The following is a 15,668-nucleotide window of genomic DNA, read 5'->3' on the forward strand; positions in this document are numbered from 1 at the left end:
ACCGATGAATTTTTGGGTAACATCGCGCTGTTTGAACATGTAATATTAGGCTAGCGTCTACCTAGTTTTGCTATCTTTTGGCTAACGCGTAGCTTACTTCTAATAACAATTATCCATGGCAGGTTGTACACTAAGAAGAATAATGCTGCCCTCCACAGTTTGAAGCTCTTAAACTTGTTTTTGCAAACTACTGCCTGTTTGTAAATTCTAAATTCTAGCATTGTTAGCTAGCATTGCTAACTCTTATCTCATCTTCTGGGTAACTTCTAGTATGTTTTTTTACATATTTTGGGCATTGTTATTTGCTAACCTGTGGCTAATGTTTTAGCCAATTTTTTGTGGAAATCTTATACTGTATTTTGGCTAACTTCTAATTTGTTTTGCTATCTCTTGGCTAACCCCTAGCTTCCTTCTAATAATAATTTATAGCAGGTTGTACCCTCCACAGTTTGAAGCTCTCAAACTTGTTTTGGCTAAATTAAATTGGCTAACTATTGGCGAACAGATGCTATATGTTGGCCAATTGTTGCTATATTTTGGCTAAGTGCTACCTAATTTTTCTAATAATAATTTATGGCAGGTTGTACCCTCCACAGTTTGAACTTGACAAACAAGTTTGGCTAACTACAATCTGTTTGCCGTCTTTTGGCTAAATTCTAGCATTGTTATTTGCTAACTATTAGCAAACAGATGCTTTTTTTTGCTATTTTCTGGGTAACTTTTTGCTCTTTTTTTTGACATATTTTGGTTATTTGCTAACTTGAGGCTATATCTTGGCTAAGTGCTACATAATTTTGCTAATAATACTTTATGGCAAGTTGTACCCTCCACAGTTTGAAGCTCTCAAACTTGTTTTATCGTCTTTTGGCTAACTTCAAAATTGTTTTGCTATCTCTTGGCTAACCTCTAGCTTTCTTCTAATAATAATTTATGGCAGGTTGTACCCTCCACAGTTTGAAGCTCTCAAACTTGTTTTGCCGTCTTTTAGCTAACTACAATCTGTTTGCCATCTTTTGGCTAAATTCTAGCATTGTTATTTGCTAACTATTAGCTAACAGATGCTTTTTTTTGCTATTTACTGGGTGTCTTTTTGCTTTTCTGGACATATTTTGGTTATTTGCTAACTTGAGGCTATAGGTTGACTAACTTTTAGCGATCCTTTGAGAGACTTCTCCCTTTCACTTCAGCTCTTTGTAATCGAACGTTAAATAACCGATCACACAGTTACGCAATAATTACGACGTCGGTTTCTCAAACATTTTTTTTATTTTCTCAGGGAAAACAAAAAAAAAGAAGGTGCAAAAGTGAAGAAAAGTGCACAAACGTTGGTCCTAAATTAAATGGTAACAGTAAATCGCTACGATACAATAGACGTAAATATATACACAAAAAGCAGTTTTTTCTTTTAAATCACTGACGATCACAGAGAAGCAGAAGCCGAAACACATCAGAGTCACATCTGGACTCTGCTGCTCTGACCTTTGACCTTCACTGTGTCAGTCAAACACTTCACACACACACACACACACACACACACACACACACACACACACACACACTCCTTTCCTCTTTAGACATTCATCAGTCATGTGACTCAAGTTGTACTTGAATTTGTCAAATTGGGACTCGTTTGCGTCTGAATTTCTTCGCCGATTCGTTTAAATCGGGCGTTAAAAAACGACGACTCATCAGATTCTCTCACTGAACTCAGTGACCGTCAATAATTGACCTAATTCTGATGTTTTACACCACTTCCCCCCCCCCACCCCCCCCGTCTTGCGACGAACAGAGATATTTTCCGTTGTCGCGGCGTACGAAAGTGTCGCGTGTGCGTGTGTGTGGATGAGCGACGCTCCTCGTCTTCAACGTCCGTCCAAAGCGAGGCTTTCTCGCGTCGACGCTCTGCAGCAGCTCTAGCTCTGACCGTTGGTGCCGACGCTGCTGTTGTTCTTGTTGTTCTTGGACGCCTTGATGCCGCCGCCGCCGCTGTGAGGCGGTTTCTGCTCGTCTCCGGTCAGAAGAGCTTTGATCTCCGACGGGATCTTGCCCTGATCCATCGCCGAACACCACTGTTTATACTGTCGACAAACGAAACAAGCAAACAAACGGTAACAACAACACATCAGTTCCTGCTTCCTGTGACTGTGGTTTGTGGATCTGGGGGAAGATAAACGCGAGCGCACCATCTCCAGCTCCTCCCTCAGAGCACAGATGGCTCTCTCCTTGCTGGACACCAGCTCCTCCAGGTACTGGTACCTCAGCTTCTTGCGGGCGCGACACTCTCGGGCGCTCTGGCGGCTCCGCTCCAGCTTGGCCTTCAGGTCGATCTTGGCGGGTTTGCGGCCGCGCTTGCCCGGCTTCTTCACTTTGCCGCCCACCATCTGACACGACACAGCACACGTATGTTAGCATGTCCGAGGAGTCGTCAACAACAACAACGACAACGACACTGAGGTGTCACAGAGTGCAGCTTTAAAATCAAAAAGAGGCTCAAAACGACTACAAAAAGACCCACAACAACCGCAAGGAGACGTAAAACAACTACACACGAGCACAAATAACCATCGTATAACTAATATTGTCATATATATCATTCAGGAATTGAATTAAAGACTTTGAATGAGCTGAATTCACGACGTTCAATGAGGCTGCAACGCTGCTATTGTTAGCTGCAGTTAGCTTCCATTTAAAGTACGTATGCTCCCGCAGCTAGCCTAGCGAGCTAGTTCGTCGCCGACGGGACGGTTAGCTAACCGGGTTCCATACGTTACCACCAGTTACCCGACCGCGGACAAGTCTGCGAGGAGTCGCTGGTTTTAAGCTGGTTAACTGGGGTTAGCCACCGTTAGCTTCTCACCTTGTTATCATCCATGATGGTCAGGGGAGCTAACGGGCTGGCGGCTAGCTGGCGTTAGCTCCAGGCGGCTAACGGCTAACGCTCACGCCGAGGCAAACGAGCAGTAAACGCGGCGTGAATCAGAGGCTAAACAACACACACAATCAGACGGAATTAACCCGGGTTATTGGTCTGTCTCACTTTGTTTACATCGTGTTTCCTCATGACGTAACGCGCCTATGTCAGCGATGTGTTTTTTTTTTTTTTTAGGTTTTGTTCTTCAACAAAACTTTATTGACAAAGACAGTCACGACGGAAATGGAGCGTGAAAATGAGGAAGTGCACTGAACTTTACGCGTTTATAAAATAAAAGACGTAATAATACATTAAATCTGACGGAGGGAATTTAAAGTACATTTATATAATGTTATAGGCAGTGTTGTAATATAATGAAGTACAAATACTGCGTTACTGTACTTACTGTAAGTACAAAATTCAGATAACAGTAAATATTTTGCTTTTACTCTATTTCCTCTAACTGTCTTTGTTAATAAAATTGGTATTATGGTCTATTAACTGTTTTATACTAAGTTTTCACCCATTTAATATTATAAAAAGGGACTTCAACTTCTACCAAAGTCATTTTCTGGTAAGATACTTCCTTACGGTACTCTATACAACACTGATTGTAAGTTATATTGTTATTTTCAATCGTCTAACTTCAATTAAATTGTTGTTTTTTATATCTTAAGCGTATTGTACGACGTCCTACTTTATATTTTATCACCTAAAAAGTACGAAAAATGTACTTCGTCTTTCATACGTTTAAAATTTTAATTTAAAAAGCAATTTAAATGAAGTGAAACAACAAATATAATGTTGACTCCCGTCACTGTCGACCCACAGAGCAGCAGAAAGCGTTCACGTCCTGCTCTTCACTGAGCTTTGATCACTGCGGCTTATTCATGCGCAATAATTGCTCCAGAATGAAAAACTTCTCCTTCATCACGGCCTTTTGTCCTTGAGTCGCTCGCCATTAAACCCCTGATTCGTACACTCCAAAAAAATCCATGAAGATTATTTATATTTGTTCACGTAATCCATATATTGTACAAAAAATCTTTCATATAAAACTAACTAAAAGTATGATAAACTGATATTAAAAAGTAAAACCCTTAGTAAAAAAAATAGAAATCTTAAACCTCAAAGTATTTAAGTTAGCCAAAACAATAGCTAAAAGTTAACCAAAAGACAGACAAGCTAGTCAAAAATAGACAAATAGTTAAAAACAATTAGCTAAATGTTACCATTAGATATCTAAAAAGTAGTCATACGAAAGATAAAAGTTTGTCAAAAGTAGACAAATGATCCTAAAATCGTTCAAAGTTGCAAAAGAAATAGCTAAGATGGAGCAAAAATAGGTAAAAGTTAAGCTAGCAGTAAGTTTTAAAATAGCGTAATGCTAGCCAAAATCAGGTTGTTAGTAAAAAAATAGACTTCAACCTCAAAGTATTTAAGTTAGCCAAAACAATAGCTAAAAGTTAACCAAAAGAGACAAATTATCTTCAAAATAGCTTAATGTTAGCCACAAAACAGCTTAATGTTAGTAAAAAAATAGACTTCAACCTTAAAGTATTTAAGTTAGCCAAAACAATAGCTAAAAGTTAACCTAAAGACAGACAAGCTAGTCAGAAATAGACAAATCACACACAAAAAAGTCAAAAGTTAGCAAAACAATTAGCTAAATGTTACCATTAGATATGTAAAAAGTAGTCATATGAAAGATAAAAGTTTGTCAAAAGTAGACAAATCATCCAAAAATAGTTAAAAGTTAGCGAAACAATAGCTAAAAGTTAACCGGAAGACAGATAAGTTGGTCAAAAGTAGACAAATGATCCTAAAATTGTTAATTGTGGCAAAAGAAATAGCTAAGATGGAGCAAAAATAGGTAAAAGTTAAGCTAGCAGTAAGTTTCAAAATAGCCTAATGCTAGCCAAAATCAGCTTAATGTTAGTAAAGAATAGACTTCAACCTCAAAGTATTTAAGTTAGCCTAAACAATAGCTAAACGTTAACCAAAAGAGACAAATTATCTTCAAAATAGCTTAATGTTAGCCACAAAACAGCTTAATGTTAGTAAAAAAATAGACTTCAACCTTAAAGTATTTAAGTTAGCCAAAACAATAGCTAAAAGTTAACCTAAAGACAGACAAGCTAGTCAAAAATAAACAAATCATACAAAAAAAGTTAAAAGTTAGCAAAACAATAAGCTAAATGTTACCATTGGATATCTAAAAAGTAGTCACAAGAAAGATAAAAGTTTGTCAAAGATAGACAAATTCAACCTTTTAAGTATTTAAGTTAGCCAAAACAATAGCTAAAAGTTAACCTAAAGACAGACAAGCTAGTCAGAAATAGACAAATCATACTAAAAGAGTTACACGTTAGCAAAACAATTAGCTAAATGTTACCAATAGATATCTAAAAAGTAGTCATAAGAAAAGCTAATAGTTGAATTCTGGGAAAGACGTTCACGGGATTTGTTTTGGAGAGTTTTCTACAACTGTCCCTTTAAATTGTACGGTCGGCCATGTTGTTTTTTTTAGTGTCGGCTCAGTGTGGACGTCACTGCGCCTTTAAGCAGCCTGTTGAGTTCACGTTTGACTGGAGCAGCGATGACGACATCGCTGTATTTTTAACGCGGTGACCTCATCTCTTATGGCAGCGCGAGGACCGAGGCTTTCCGCGTCTTCGCCGCAACTTTCTTCGCTTCTCGTCCCGTCAAGAGACTCGTCTTCACCCGGGGTTCGTCACGGCCGCTGACCGCCGCCGCCGCCGAACCGCTCCGCAAAGCCCCCCGAACCAGGCCGGACCGGACCGGACGGTTCCGGTGGAGTTTCGGACTCTGACGTCGAGTTTTAAACGGTGAGTTTAGCGTCACATCGGCCGCTTTAACGCGTTTAAAAAAAAACAGACGCGTAAATGAGCCGCGGCAGCTGCCGGAGCTCCGTTACCGGGAGAGGGGGGCCCTCAAGTTTGAACCGAGTCCTCGAGTTTTGAACCGAGTGTGACCGCGAACCGTCGCGGTTTGAGCGGACACTCGGTCCCCGGAGGTACGAAGAGAATGTTCACGTAATGTCCGAATATGTCGAAAACCACGAAACAACAGGGTTTTTCATCAGCTCACAGTAAAAGTACAAGAATAAGTCACTCAGACCAAACCTCATTGAAAAAACAGCTCATTTTTACAAGTATTCACACATGTACTTTTACTGTATCGCCTTAAACACGCCACTAGTTTTAAAATGTTAAACACTGCTCATAATATCACACATCGGCTGGTTATATAACACTATTTAAACACGCTTTTATCAGCTGACATTAACCTTAAACACTCCGTTTCATCACGAAATAATCTCCTGTAATCCCAGACCAAACCTCATTGAAAAAAACAGCGTATTTTATTCCGTAAAAGTATACAAACATTGACTTGTCTTAACACCTTAAACACGCAGGCGGCTCGCAAAATGTTGTAAACTGGTCATAATAACACACACCGTGTTATATAATAGTATTTACACAAGCTTTGACCGCCTGAAATTAACGTTAAACCACGTAATTTAATGAAATAATCTCCTGTAATCCAGACCAAACCTCATTGAAAAAACAGCACATTTAAGAAGAAGAGGGTTCTTTCACTTCCTTTAACTCACCTATGAACTGTTCTCGATAATAAAGCATGTATTCGCATAAAAACACTATTTTTGAACAAAACGGCACATTTTAGGAGACTTTATTCACTTTTATTCACGCCTTTATCATTAAATATTGTTAATAGTAAAAGTAAAACTATACACAGTGGCTCATTACCAAACCTCATTGAAAAAACAGCACATTTTAGATTCATTAAGTTCATTTTTAGCACATTTTAATATATTTATTCAATAAAATACCACTTAAAAACCATATTGTGGACGTGACACAATATAAAAAAAACCCCTGTTCCAAACCTCAATGGGAAAAAAGTACATTTTAAAGGAGGAAGTGAATATAAAGACTTCATTATTAACATACCTGCACTTCATCTTCCTGATATTTATTTATTATATCATTCCTTGTTTGTTGTTGTTGTTTATGACTTAAATGCTGCTTTATATTTTAATATAATATAATATAAAAAGTTAAAAAGTCTTATTCGTTCAATACCAAACCTCATAGGAAAAAAATTTGAAGAAGTGGATCATGCCTTGTTTTAAAAACTTTTTAAAACAATGTATTGTGTATTAATTTTATTATAAAACGTTGTTAAGACACCTGTTTTTCGTGGTCATTTGAATCCCATGTCAAGGTTTGTCACATCACTTGAAATAAACGGCTTATCTTTTATTATTTTATTAAAACTCATAAAAAAGGAAGTTGGCTCCAACAAAAGTTAGCTTCAACCAAAGTTAGCTTCAAAAAACATGATTTGAGATTGTTTTAAAGTCGCCAACATTAACTTTACATGGACTTTAAACAGACATGACCTCATTAAATAATCCCAAACTGACATTAAAGTTACAGATGTGATTGTTTATTATTGTAAAAAAAATTGTAAAATATATATTACATGGATTTAAACAGACATGACCTCATTAAATAATCGAATTGATCGAATAACACATTCATTAATCCCATGGAAATTAGGGGAAAAAAACCCTGTATATTTTTTTGCGTGAAGCGTCACTTTTAAAATGTTCGTCTCAAACTTTGTAAAAGTGTTTTCATAATCTTATTATATTTCCTTGTTGATATAATTTTTCAAATTTAGTTACGGGCAGGAAACGTTTTCGAGGTCACTTTGACTCCGCCCCCCTCGATCTGGTTTAACCTGTCGTGTGTTTGCGATGACGTGACGGTGAAGAACGTAACAGGACATTTTCTGGGTCAGACGTGTTAATTAACAATTCTCCATTGTTAACGGAGAATGTCGCAAATTCAAATTTGTTAACTAAAATGTGACCAAAACGTCAAAAGTAGACAAATCATCCTAAAATAGTTCAAAGTTAGCAAAGCCGTTAGCTAAAAGTTAACCGGAAGACGGATAAGTTGGTCAAAAGTAGACAAATTATCCTAAAATAGTTAAAAGTTACAATAACAATAGCTTAGAGCGAGCAAAAATAGCTCACGGTTAACCAAAAGACTGATAAGTTGGTCAAAAGTAGACAAATTATCTTCAAAATAGCTTAATGTTAGCCACAAAACAGCTTAATGTTAGTAAAAAATAGACAACTTAAACCTTAAATTATTTAAGTTAGCCAAACAATAGCTAAAAGTTAACCAAAAGACAGATAAGCTAGTCAAAAATAGACAAATTTTACTAAAAAAGTTAAAAGTTAGCAAAACATTTAGCTAAATGTTAAGCGAAAGACAGATAAGTTGGTCAAAAATAGACAAATTATCTTCAAACTAGCTTAATGTTAGCGAAAAATAGACAACTTAAACCTTAAAGTATTTAAGTTATCCAAACAATAGCTAAAAGTTAACCAAAAGACAGATAAGCTAGTCAAAAATAGACAAATCATACTAAAAAAAGTTAAACGTTAGCAAAACAGTTAGCTAAATTTCAACCAAAAGACAGTTAAGTTGGTCAAAAATAGACAAATTATCTTCAAAATAGCTTAATGTTAGCGAAAAATAGACAACTTTAACTTCAGTGTGTTTAAGTTAGCCAAAACAATAGCTAAAAGTTAACCAAAAGACAGACAAGATAGTCAAAAATAGGCAAATCACACTTAAAAAAAGTTAAACGTTAGCAAAACAATAGCTAAATTTTAACCAAAAGACAGATAAGCTCGTCAAAAATAGCAAAAAATCGTTATCTAACTTTACGGTATCTAACAGTTAACCATTAGATATTGAAAAAAGTAGTCGTAAGAAAGATAAAACTTTGTCAAAAATGGACAAATCATCCTAAAATAGCTAAAAGTTAGCCAAAAAATAGCTAATAGTTCAATTCAAGGAAAGGCGTTAAGGGGTTTTCTTGAAGACCAGACGACGGCAGACGATTTTGGCGTAGGTGACAGAAGCGACGCTATAATTTGCGTCGCTGGTTGTTCGTGTTTGTCGTCATTTTCACGTAGTTTCACTCTAATCTCTGCTAAAGGGAGAACAAATAGATGGAACTTTCCTTTATTCAGAATTTAGAACGTCTGGAACATTCAGGTGAGGAGGGGAGAGGGGGGCGGAGCTTGGTCTGAGTTGCAGGTGGCGGCAGGAAAACTGTCCAAAGTGGCTCGCTGTGGATTAATCTGGAGCTTTTCCCGCTAAGCTGCGTTTTTTTTCTCACGCGAGCTAACGCCGACGTTATCCAGACGTCTGAGCCGAGAGCTCTGGAAAATGTCCGCGGCGACGTTTGCGTCCGCGGCGACGGCGGCTCGTCCAGACGCTTTTAGTTTCAGTGACGTGTTCCCGTTACTTCAGTGCAGGTCTGAGAGCAGTTAGCATCATCATCATCATCATCATCATCATCATCGCAGTGATTAAATCTTCTTTTATGAGGTGTGATGTGTCTGGGGATTTTCTTCTTCTTCTACTTCTTCTTCTTTAGTCGTCTGTGTAACTGTAGGTTTGTACGACATCAGGGAAATTCCTGCTGTAGACCTGTGAGTCAGTGTGTGTGTGTGTGTGTGTGTGTGCGTGTGTGTGTGTTAACATTAACAGGAAGTTAAAAAGCTCTGAAGACACGTCGGGACCAGACTCATTTTTATCATCACTGATGCTGGTCCTCCGAGTGATTTGGCTCTCGGCCCAGTGGAAAGTGGAATTTGGCTTGTAACTGAAAGGGTTGCCAGTTCAAATCCTGTCAGACCAAAGGGCTGCGTGTTACCTCTTAGCCAGGCAACCCGAGTCCACGAGGTTCCCTTACAAGCCCGGATAAATGGTCAGGGTTGCGTCAGTCGGGACATCCGCTTAAAAGCCCCCCCCCCCGTCTCAAAGAGGTGGTTAGCCCCACCCCCTTACCATGTATGTGTATATACATGTACCGTAGAGGAACGTTATCGGCAGCAATGTACAGGAAGTGAGGCAGAAAGGTAATGAAAACATAGCTAAAGGCTAAGTAAAACGTGGCTCAACATTAGCCTAAAGATATAAGATACATTGTTAACTAAACTGTTACCAAAACAATGGAGAGAAAAAACGTCATCCTGAAATAGTTAAAAATTAGCAAAACAATTAGCTAAAATTTAACCAAAAGACAGATGAGTTGGTCAGATATCAACAAATTATCTTCAAAATAGCTTGCCGTTAGCGGAAAAAACGGCTAGTCATAAATATACAACTTAAACCTCAAGTTATTTAAGTTAGCCAGAACAATAGCTAAAAGTAAACCATAAGACAGACAAGCTAGTCAAAAATAGCAAAAAATCATCCCCAAAATAGTTAGATAGCTTTACAGTATCTAACGGTTAACCATTAGAAAATAAAATAAGTAAGTAGTAAGTAGTTCAAAGATACCCAAAAAATAGCTAAAAGTAGCTAAAAGCTAGCAAAAATTGCTAAAAGATAACCAAAAGGTGGATGCGTAGATTAAAAATAGACAAATCACCCTAAAATAGCTAAAAGTTAGCAAAAAACAGCTCAACGTTTGCAAAAAGATAGCCAAGTTACAAAAAAATAGCTAAACGTTAACCAAAAGAGATGGATACGTTCGTTAAAAATTGACAAATCACCCTAAAATAGCTAAAAGTTAGCAAAAAACAGCTCAACGTTAGCAAAACAAATAAAAGTCAACCAAAAGACGGTTAAGCTCATCAAAAATAGCAAAAAAAACATCCCCAAAGTAGTTGTCTAACTTTACAGTTATATAAAAGTTAAGCATGAGAATGATAAAAGTAAGTCATAATGTAGCTAAAGATTAGCATAAAAGTTGCCAAAAATGAGCAGAGTTAGCATAGTTTGAAGTTAGTCAAAACAAGTAGATAAACAAAAAGGTAAACGCACATAATGACATAAGATCTCTTCAGTTCTTCCTCGTGTATCAGCAGAAGTTTAAAGTGTTAAAACGACTTCATGACAAAACTGAACAAACTTTAATTTTTTTTCCTCTTTCTTTCTTTATTTTCTTTTTTTTCAGTCTGAATCCACTTCAGCATGACGGCCAGCTTTGAGCCTCGCAGTGATGTCATCGGTCCTCAGTCCAGGAGAAAAGACGCCTTTTGTTTCCCGCCGGCTGTGGTGTGAATGAAGCCCCGCCCCCTCAAAACACACACACACACACACACACACGCATATATAACAGGAACACACACTTCCTCCAGCGTCCACACACACACAGTTAGGCCTCTCTCTCTCTCTCTCTCTCTCTGGATGACATCATACCGGCCCGACACAATGGAGCTCTTCATCCTCTGAGTTTCCCTCGCCAGGCTGCGTCGCTGCGCCCGGACCGCTGGCTCGGGTACACCCAGGAGTGGGCGGGGCACTACCAGCAGGGTGGGGCGGGGGGCGCTGTAACATGTCCAGGTGTGCGACGGCGGCGGCGGGCGTGCGCGGCATCGGCGCCGAGGCCCTGGTGGCGCTGCTGGAGGGCGGCCTGGACCGCGTGGTGCTGATCGACAGTCGGCCGTTCGTGGACTACAACGTGTCGCACATCCTGGAGGCGGTGAACGTCAACTGCTCCAAGCTGATGAAGCGGCGGCTGCAGCAGGACAAGGTGCAGATCGCCGAGCTGCTGCAGCACTCGGCCAAGAAGAAGGTAAGCCCCGCCCCCCGCCTCCCCCGCCTCCCTTGTGTTTCAAATACTTGTGCCGCCATCTTGGTCTCACCTCTGTTTCCTGGGTGTAGCTGGAGCTGCAGGGCGAGCAGGAAGTGGTCGTCTACGATCAGAGTTCTTCTGACGCCACGGCGCTCGGCTCCGAGTCGTTCCTCGGCGTCCTGTTGGGGAAACTGGAGCGAAGTTTCCCCTCCGTGCACCTGCTGTCAGGTGAGGCCTTTAAAAACCTGCCGCACCGGCGACACCCGGTGGCCGGAGGTTGTTATCTCGCCTGTCGAATGAATCTCCTCGGATTTTTACACCTAAAACCTGAACTGACTTTTGTGGCCAAAGCAAAAAAAAAAACTCCACAACATTTATAACCAGGGTTTTGCCACCCAGTGCATGCTGGGAGTGCGCTGTTGCCTGGCAACAAGAGACGAGGGCAGAGCAACACAAACGCACACTTCATAACGCTAACATCAACCTGATTCTAAACCTTAAAACCAGGTCTTTCAACAGGGTCTTAAAAAGTCTTAAATCCAGTAATTTAAGGCCTTAAAATGTCTCCTAAAATCTCCTAAAAGGTCTTAAAATACAATTTTGAAAGGTCTTAAAAATCTATTAACGTAACTTTTATTTAAAACATGCGTAAACTTCAGTCTTGCTTTGAAATGTTTGTATTTTTGAGGATGCGATAACAATAACTACAACACGGAACTAAAGTAGGTCGCCTGTGCTGCCCGGTGACAATTTATCGAGCACCACTAGCTAGCGTGCTGTGCGCGCGCCGCGGAGTGTTGCAGGTTAGCATAGCAGCGGAGAAAATAAGTAATAATAAAATGTAACCAAACAACCAAAAAGACGTTGTCAATAGTAGATAAATTACCCTAAAGTTATTTAAAGATACCAAAAAATAGCTAAAAGTGACAAAATGTAGCTAAATTTAGCAAAAATTGCTAAAAGATAACGGATAAGTTGGTAACAAAAATGGACAAATCACCTTGAAACAAACAGGAGACCGATAAGTTGGTAAAAAATAGACAACTTATCCTCAAAGTAGGAATGTTTGTCAACAAAAATAGCTAATAGTTGACCAAAACACAGGTAAGTTAGTTAAAAAAATAGACCAATCACCCTAAAATAGCTAAACGTTAGCCAAAAAAATAGCAAAAAGTAAAACGGAAGACTGCCCGGCTTTTTTGCCAGTATGGATTTGAAATGGGTCTTTAATTGTATTCATTATGGTCTTAAAAAATCTTAAAAAGTCTTAAATTTGAGTTGTTGAAACCTGCAGAGACCCTGTTAAACCTGGTCTCTGATCGTCGGCGGACATGCTAGCACGGTGGCTAGCAGGGTTGGCCAGATTTGGTAAACGTTACCCTGATCTTGCCTGTTGACCTTGTCCTCCAGGTAGATCCTGGAGGTCTTTTGACCTTAAGATCTGATGTCTCTCTAACCTCGTCCTCGTCCCTCAGGCGGCTTCTCCGAGTTCTCTCACCTGTTCCCTGGTCTCTGCGAAGGCAAGTCCACGCTGGTTCCCTCCTGCATGTCTCAGCCGTGTCTCCCCGTCGCCAACATGGGACCGACCCGGATCCTGCCGCACCTGTACCTGGGCTGCCAGAGGGACGTCCTCAACAAGGTACGCAAACCCGCTGGACCGCGACGCGGAAAAAGAACGTCTCGCGTTCATGAGCTGAAAACGTCCGCTTTGTTTTCCCAGGAGCTGATGCTGCAGAACGACATCGTCTACGTCCTCAACGCCAGCAACACCTGCCCCAAACCCGACTTCATCCACGAGGCGCACTTCCTGCGCGTCCCCGTCAACGACTCGTTCTGCGAGAAGATCCTGCCGTGGCTCGACAGATCCGTGGAGTTCATAGGTCAGACGACGACGCCGCCGCCGGCGTCAAACTATGCTAACACTAAACGCCGCGTGACTCCGCCGCTCAGTCTCCGCTTCCTCTGTTTCAGAAAAGGCCAAAGCGTCCAACGCTCGCGTCCTGGTTCACTGCCTCGCCGGGATTTCCCGCTCGGCCACCATCGCCATCGCCTACATCATGAAGAGGATGGACATGACGCTGGACGAGGCCTACAGGTCGGTCGGTCGCACTACTTCCTGTTTGTTTGAGATCTTAGACGCCAAAGATGGCGTCGCGTGACCTCGGGTCGTTTGAAGTCAGATTTGAGCGCATTCCTCGGAACAAAGCGGACGCTCTGTCCTCACGAGTCGCAGCCTTTGTTAAACCGCTCGTTAACCCCCGCGCCGCCGCTCGTTAGCAGGCGCTCGCCGTGATGGGCGCTAATGAACCCGCCTCCTCTGCTCTTTTTTTTCCAGGTTTGTGAAGGAGAAGCGTCCGACCATCTCGCCCAACTTCAACTTCCTGGGTCAGCTGCTGGACTTTGAGAAGAAGATCAAGAGTCCGCAGAGGAAGCTGGCGTCGCCCGCCGTCGACGGGCCGTCTCTCGCCGAGGACCTGGATCCTCAGCCCTGCCCGGAGGCCTTTAGCGTTAGCGTTAGCGTGCTCGAGCCGCTCACGCTGCCGTGCGTCTTAGCCGACGCCGCCACCGACGAGCGCGCGCTGCCGCAGGCTCTGAGCGGCCTGCAGCTCGGCGACGGCGGAGAGGACAACGCGCGGCTCAAGCGCTCGTTCTCTCTGGACATCAAGTCGTTCGGCGAGGCGGGCGCGGCGCCCTCGCACCGAGGCGGGTCAGGTGACCCTGCGGACTTTTACAAACCCACGGCGTTTAAAGAGCCGGCGAGTAAACCGTGCCAGTTCTCACCGGTGGAGGAGGTTTCGGAGCAGTCCACTCCGGAGCAGAGCCCTGACAAGGACGAAGCTAACGCGCCGCAGCCGCTGCCGCCGCCGCCGTCGAGCGGCTTCGCTAAACCTCACTGTTCCCAGCAGCTGCACCGCAGCGGCAGCACGGAGAACGCCACCAGCTTCCTGTTCGGCCTCTCGCGCAGCCAGCAGCACCTCGCCGGACACGGCGGCGGCAGCGGCGGCGCCCTGAAAGGCTGGCACTCGGACATTCTGCTGGGCCCCGTCGCCGTCTCCACGTCCTCGCTCGCCGGCGGCTGGTACCTCGCCTCCGACTCCGCGCGCTTCTACTCCACGTCCTTCCTGAGCGGCGGCGGCGGCGCCGGCTTCGCGGCGTACAGCTGCAGTCACGGCCTGGAGGCGGTGCGGCGCCGCAGCAGCGCCCGGCAGAGGACGGGCGACCGCGGCGACTCCAGGCGGAGCTGGCACGAGGAGAGCAGCTTCGAGAAGCAGCTGAAGAGGCGGAGCTGCCAGATGGAGTTCGGGGACGGGATGACGGACAGCCGGTCGAGGGAGGAGCTCGGGAAGGTGGGCAGTCAGTCCAGCTTCTCCGGCAGCATGGAGGTCATCGAGGTCTCCTGAGGACCCCACGCAGCGCCACCTAGTGCCCAGTCCACGCCATGACACGCGGGATGTGTCGCCGTCAGTTTCCACCCGACGCCGCCGCCGCCGCCGCGTCTCACAGGACTGAAGAGCGAGGGTCACATGACCCCTGTGAGGGTGGGAGTGACGGCCGCTGTCACATGAAGAAGAAAAAAAAAACTATTACATTGTGAGTAAAACGTCATAAATCGTGTAAATTTCAGATTCTTTCGGTTTTTTATCGGCCGTTTTTTCCCTACAACATCACACGCTGCTGTTTTGAAAAATGGCGGCGGTGTCGTACGTATAAAGTTTGTCGCCGAGCATCGGGATGCTGCCGGTGTGTGTGTGTGTGTGTGCGCGTGTGTGTGTGTTGCCATGACGACAGACTCTGATGAACACGCGTGACGTTTCCCCCCGCCCGACCGCACAGATCCTCACTAAGACTCTCAGGTGTGTGTGTGTGTGTGTACATGTGTGTACATTTGTGTGTGTGTGTTGCGCTGCCAGAAGAAATGATGACGTCACACTTGATGATTCATGTTCACTTGTTTTAGTCAAATAAAGTTCATTTTGACTCTGAAGTGAAACGGGGGGAGGTGGAGACGTGTGTCAGTGTGTGGAGTCTTTAGTGTCCCATGTTTCAACAGTGCACTCTGGTGGACAACTTGTGTCATTACACTCGCATGCAACGC

General features: G+C 42.8%; 2 protein-coding genes across 4 annotated transcripts; one reads left to right on the forward strand and one right to left on the reverse strand.

Annotated features, from left to right (window-relative positions):
• Window positions 1-1,271: 1,271 nt before the first annotated feature.
• Window positions 1,272-3,126, reverse strand: crebl2 (cAMP responsive element binding protein-like 2). Of its 3 annotated transcripts, none has more exons than XM_083903065.1 (3): window positions 3,038-3,126; window positions 2,184-2,381; window positions 1,272-2,078 (listed from the first exon to the last, which is right to left on the reverse strand). In XM_083903065.1, exons 1-3 carry the CDS (start codon window positions 3,059-3,061, stop codon window positions 1,914-1,916), a joined length of 387 nt encoding a protein of 128 aa, XP_083759191.1. In that variant the 5' UTR covers window positions 3,062-3,126; the 3' UTR covers window positions 1,272-1,913. The 3 variants fall into 3 exon arrangements, with proteins under 3 accessions (XP_083759191.1, XP_083759193.1, XP_083759192.1); XM_083903067.1 differs by having other exon boundaries at window positions 3,047-3,087; XM_083903066.1 differs by lacking the exon at window positions 3,038-3,126 and adding an exon at window positions 2,858-3,025.
• A 2,442-nt stretch (window positions 3,127-5,568) lies between these two features.
• Window positions 5,569-15,545, forward strand: dusp16 (dual specificity phosphatase 16). Its single transcript, XM_083902736.1, has 7 exons — window positions 5,569-5,760; window positions 10,952-11,572; window positions 11,662-11,800; window positions 13,048-13,211; window positions 13,293-13,452; window positions 13,544-13,667; window positions 13,908-15,545. Exons 2-7 carry the CDS (start codon window positions 11,333-11,335, stop codon window positions 14,971-14,973), a joined length of 1,893 nt encoding a protein of 630 aa, XP_083758862.1. The 5' UTR covers window positions 5,569-5,760; window positions 10,952-11,332; the 3' UTR covers window positions 14,974-15,545.
• Window positions 15,546-15,668: the final 123 nt, after the last annotated feature.

This window comes from Microchirus variegatus (assembly GCF_963457635.1).
Source record: "Microchirus variegatus genome assembly, chromosome: 16".
NCBI classification, from domain to species: Eukaryota; Metazoa; Chordata; class Actinopteri; order Pleuronectiformes; family Soleidae; genus Microchirus; species Microchirus variegatus.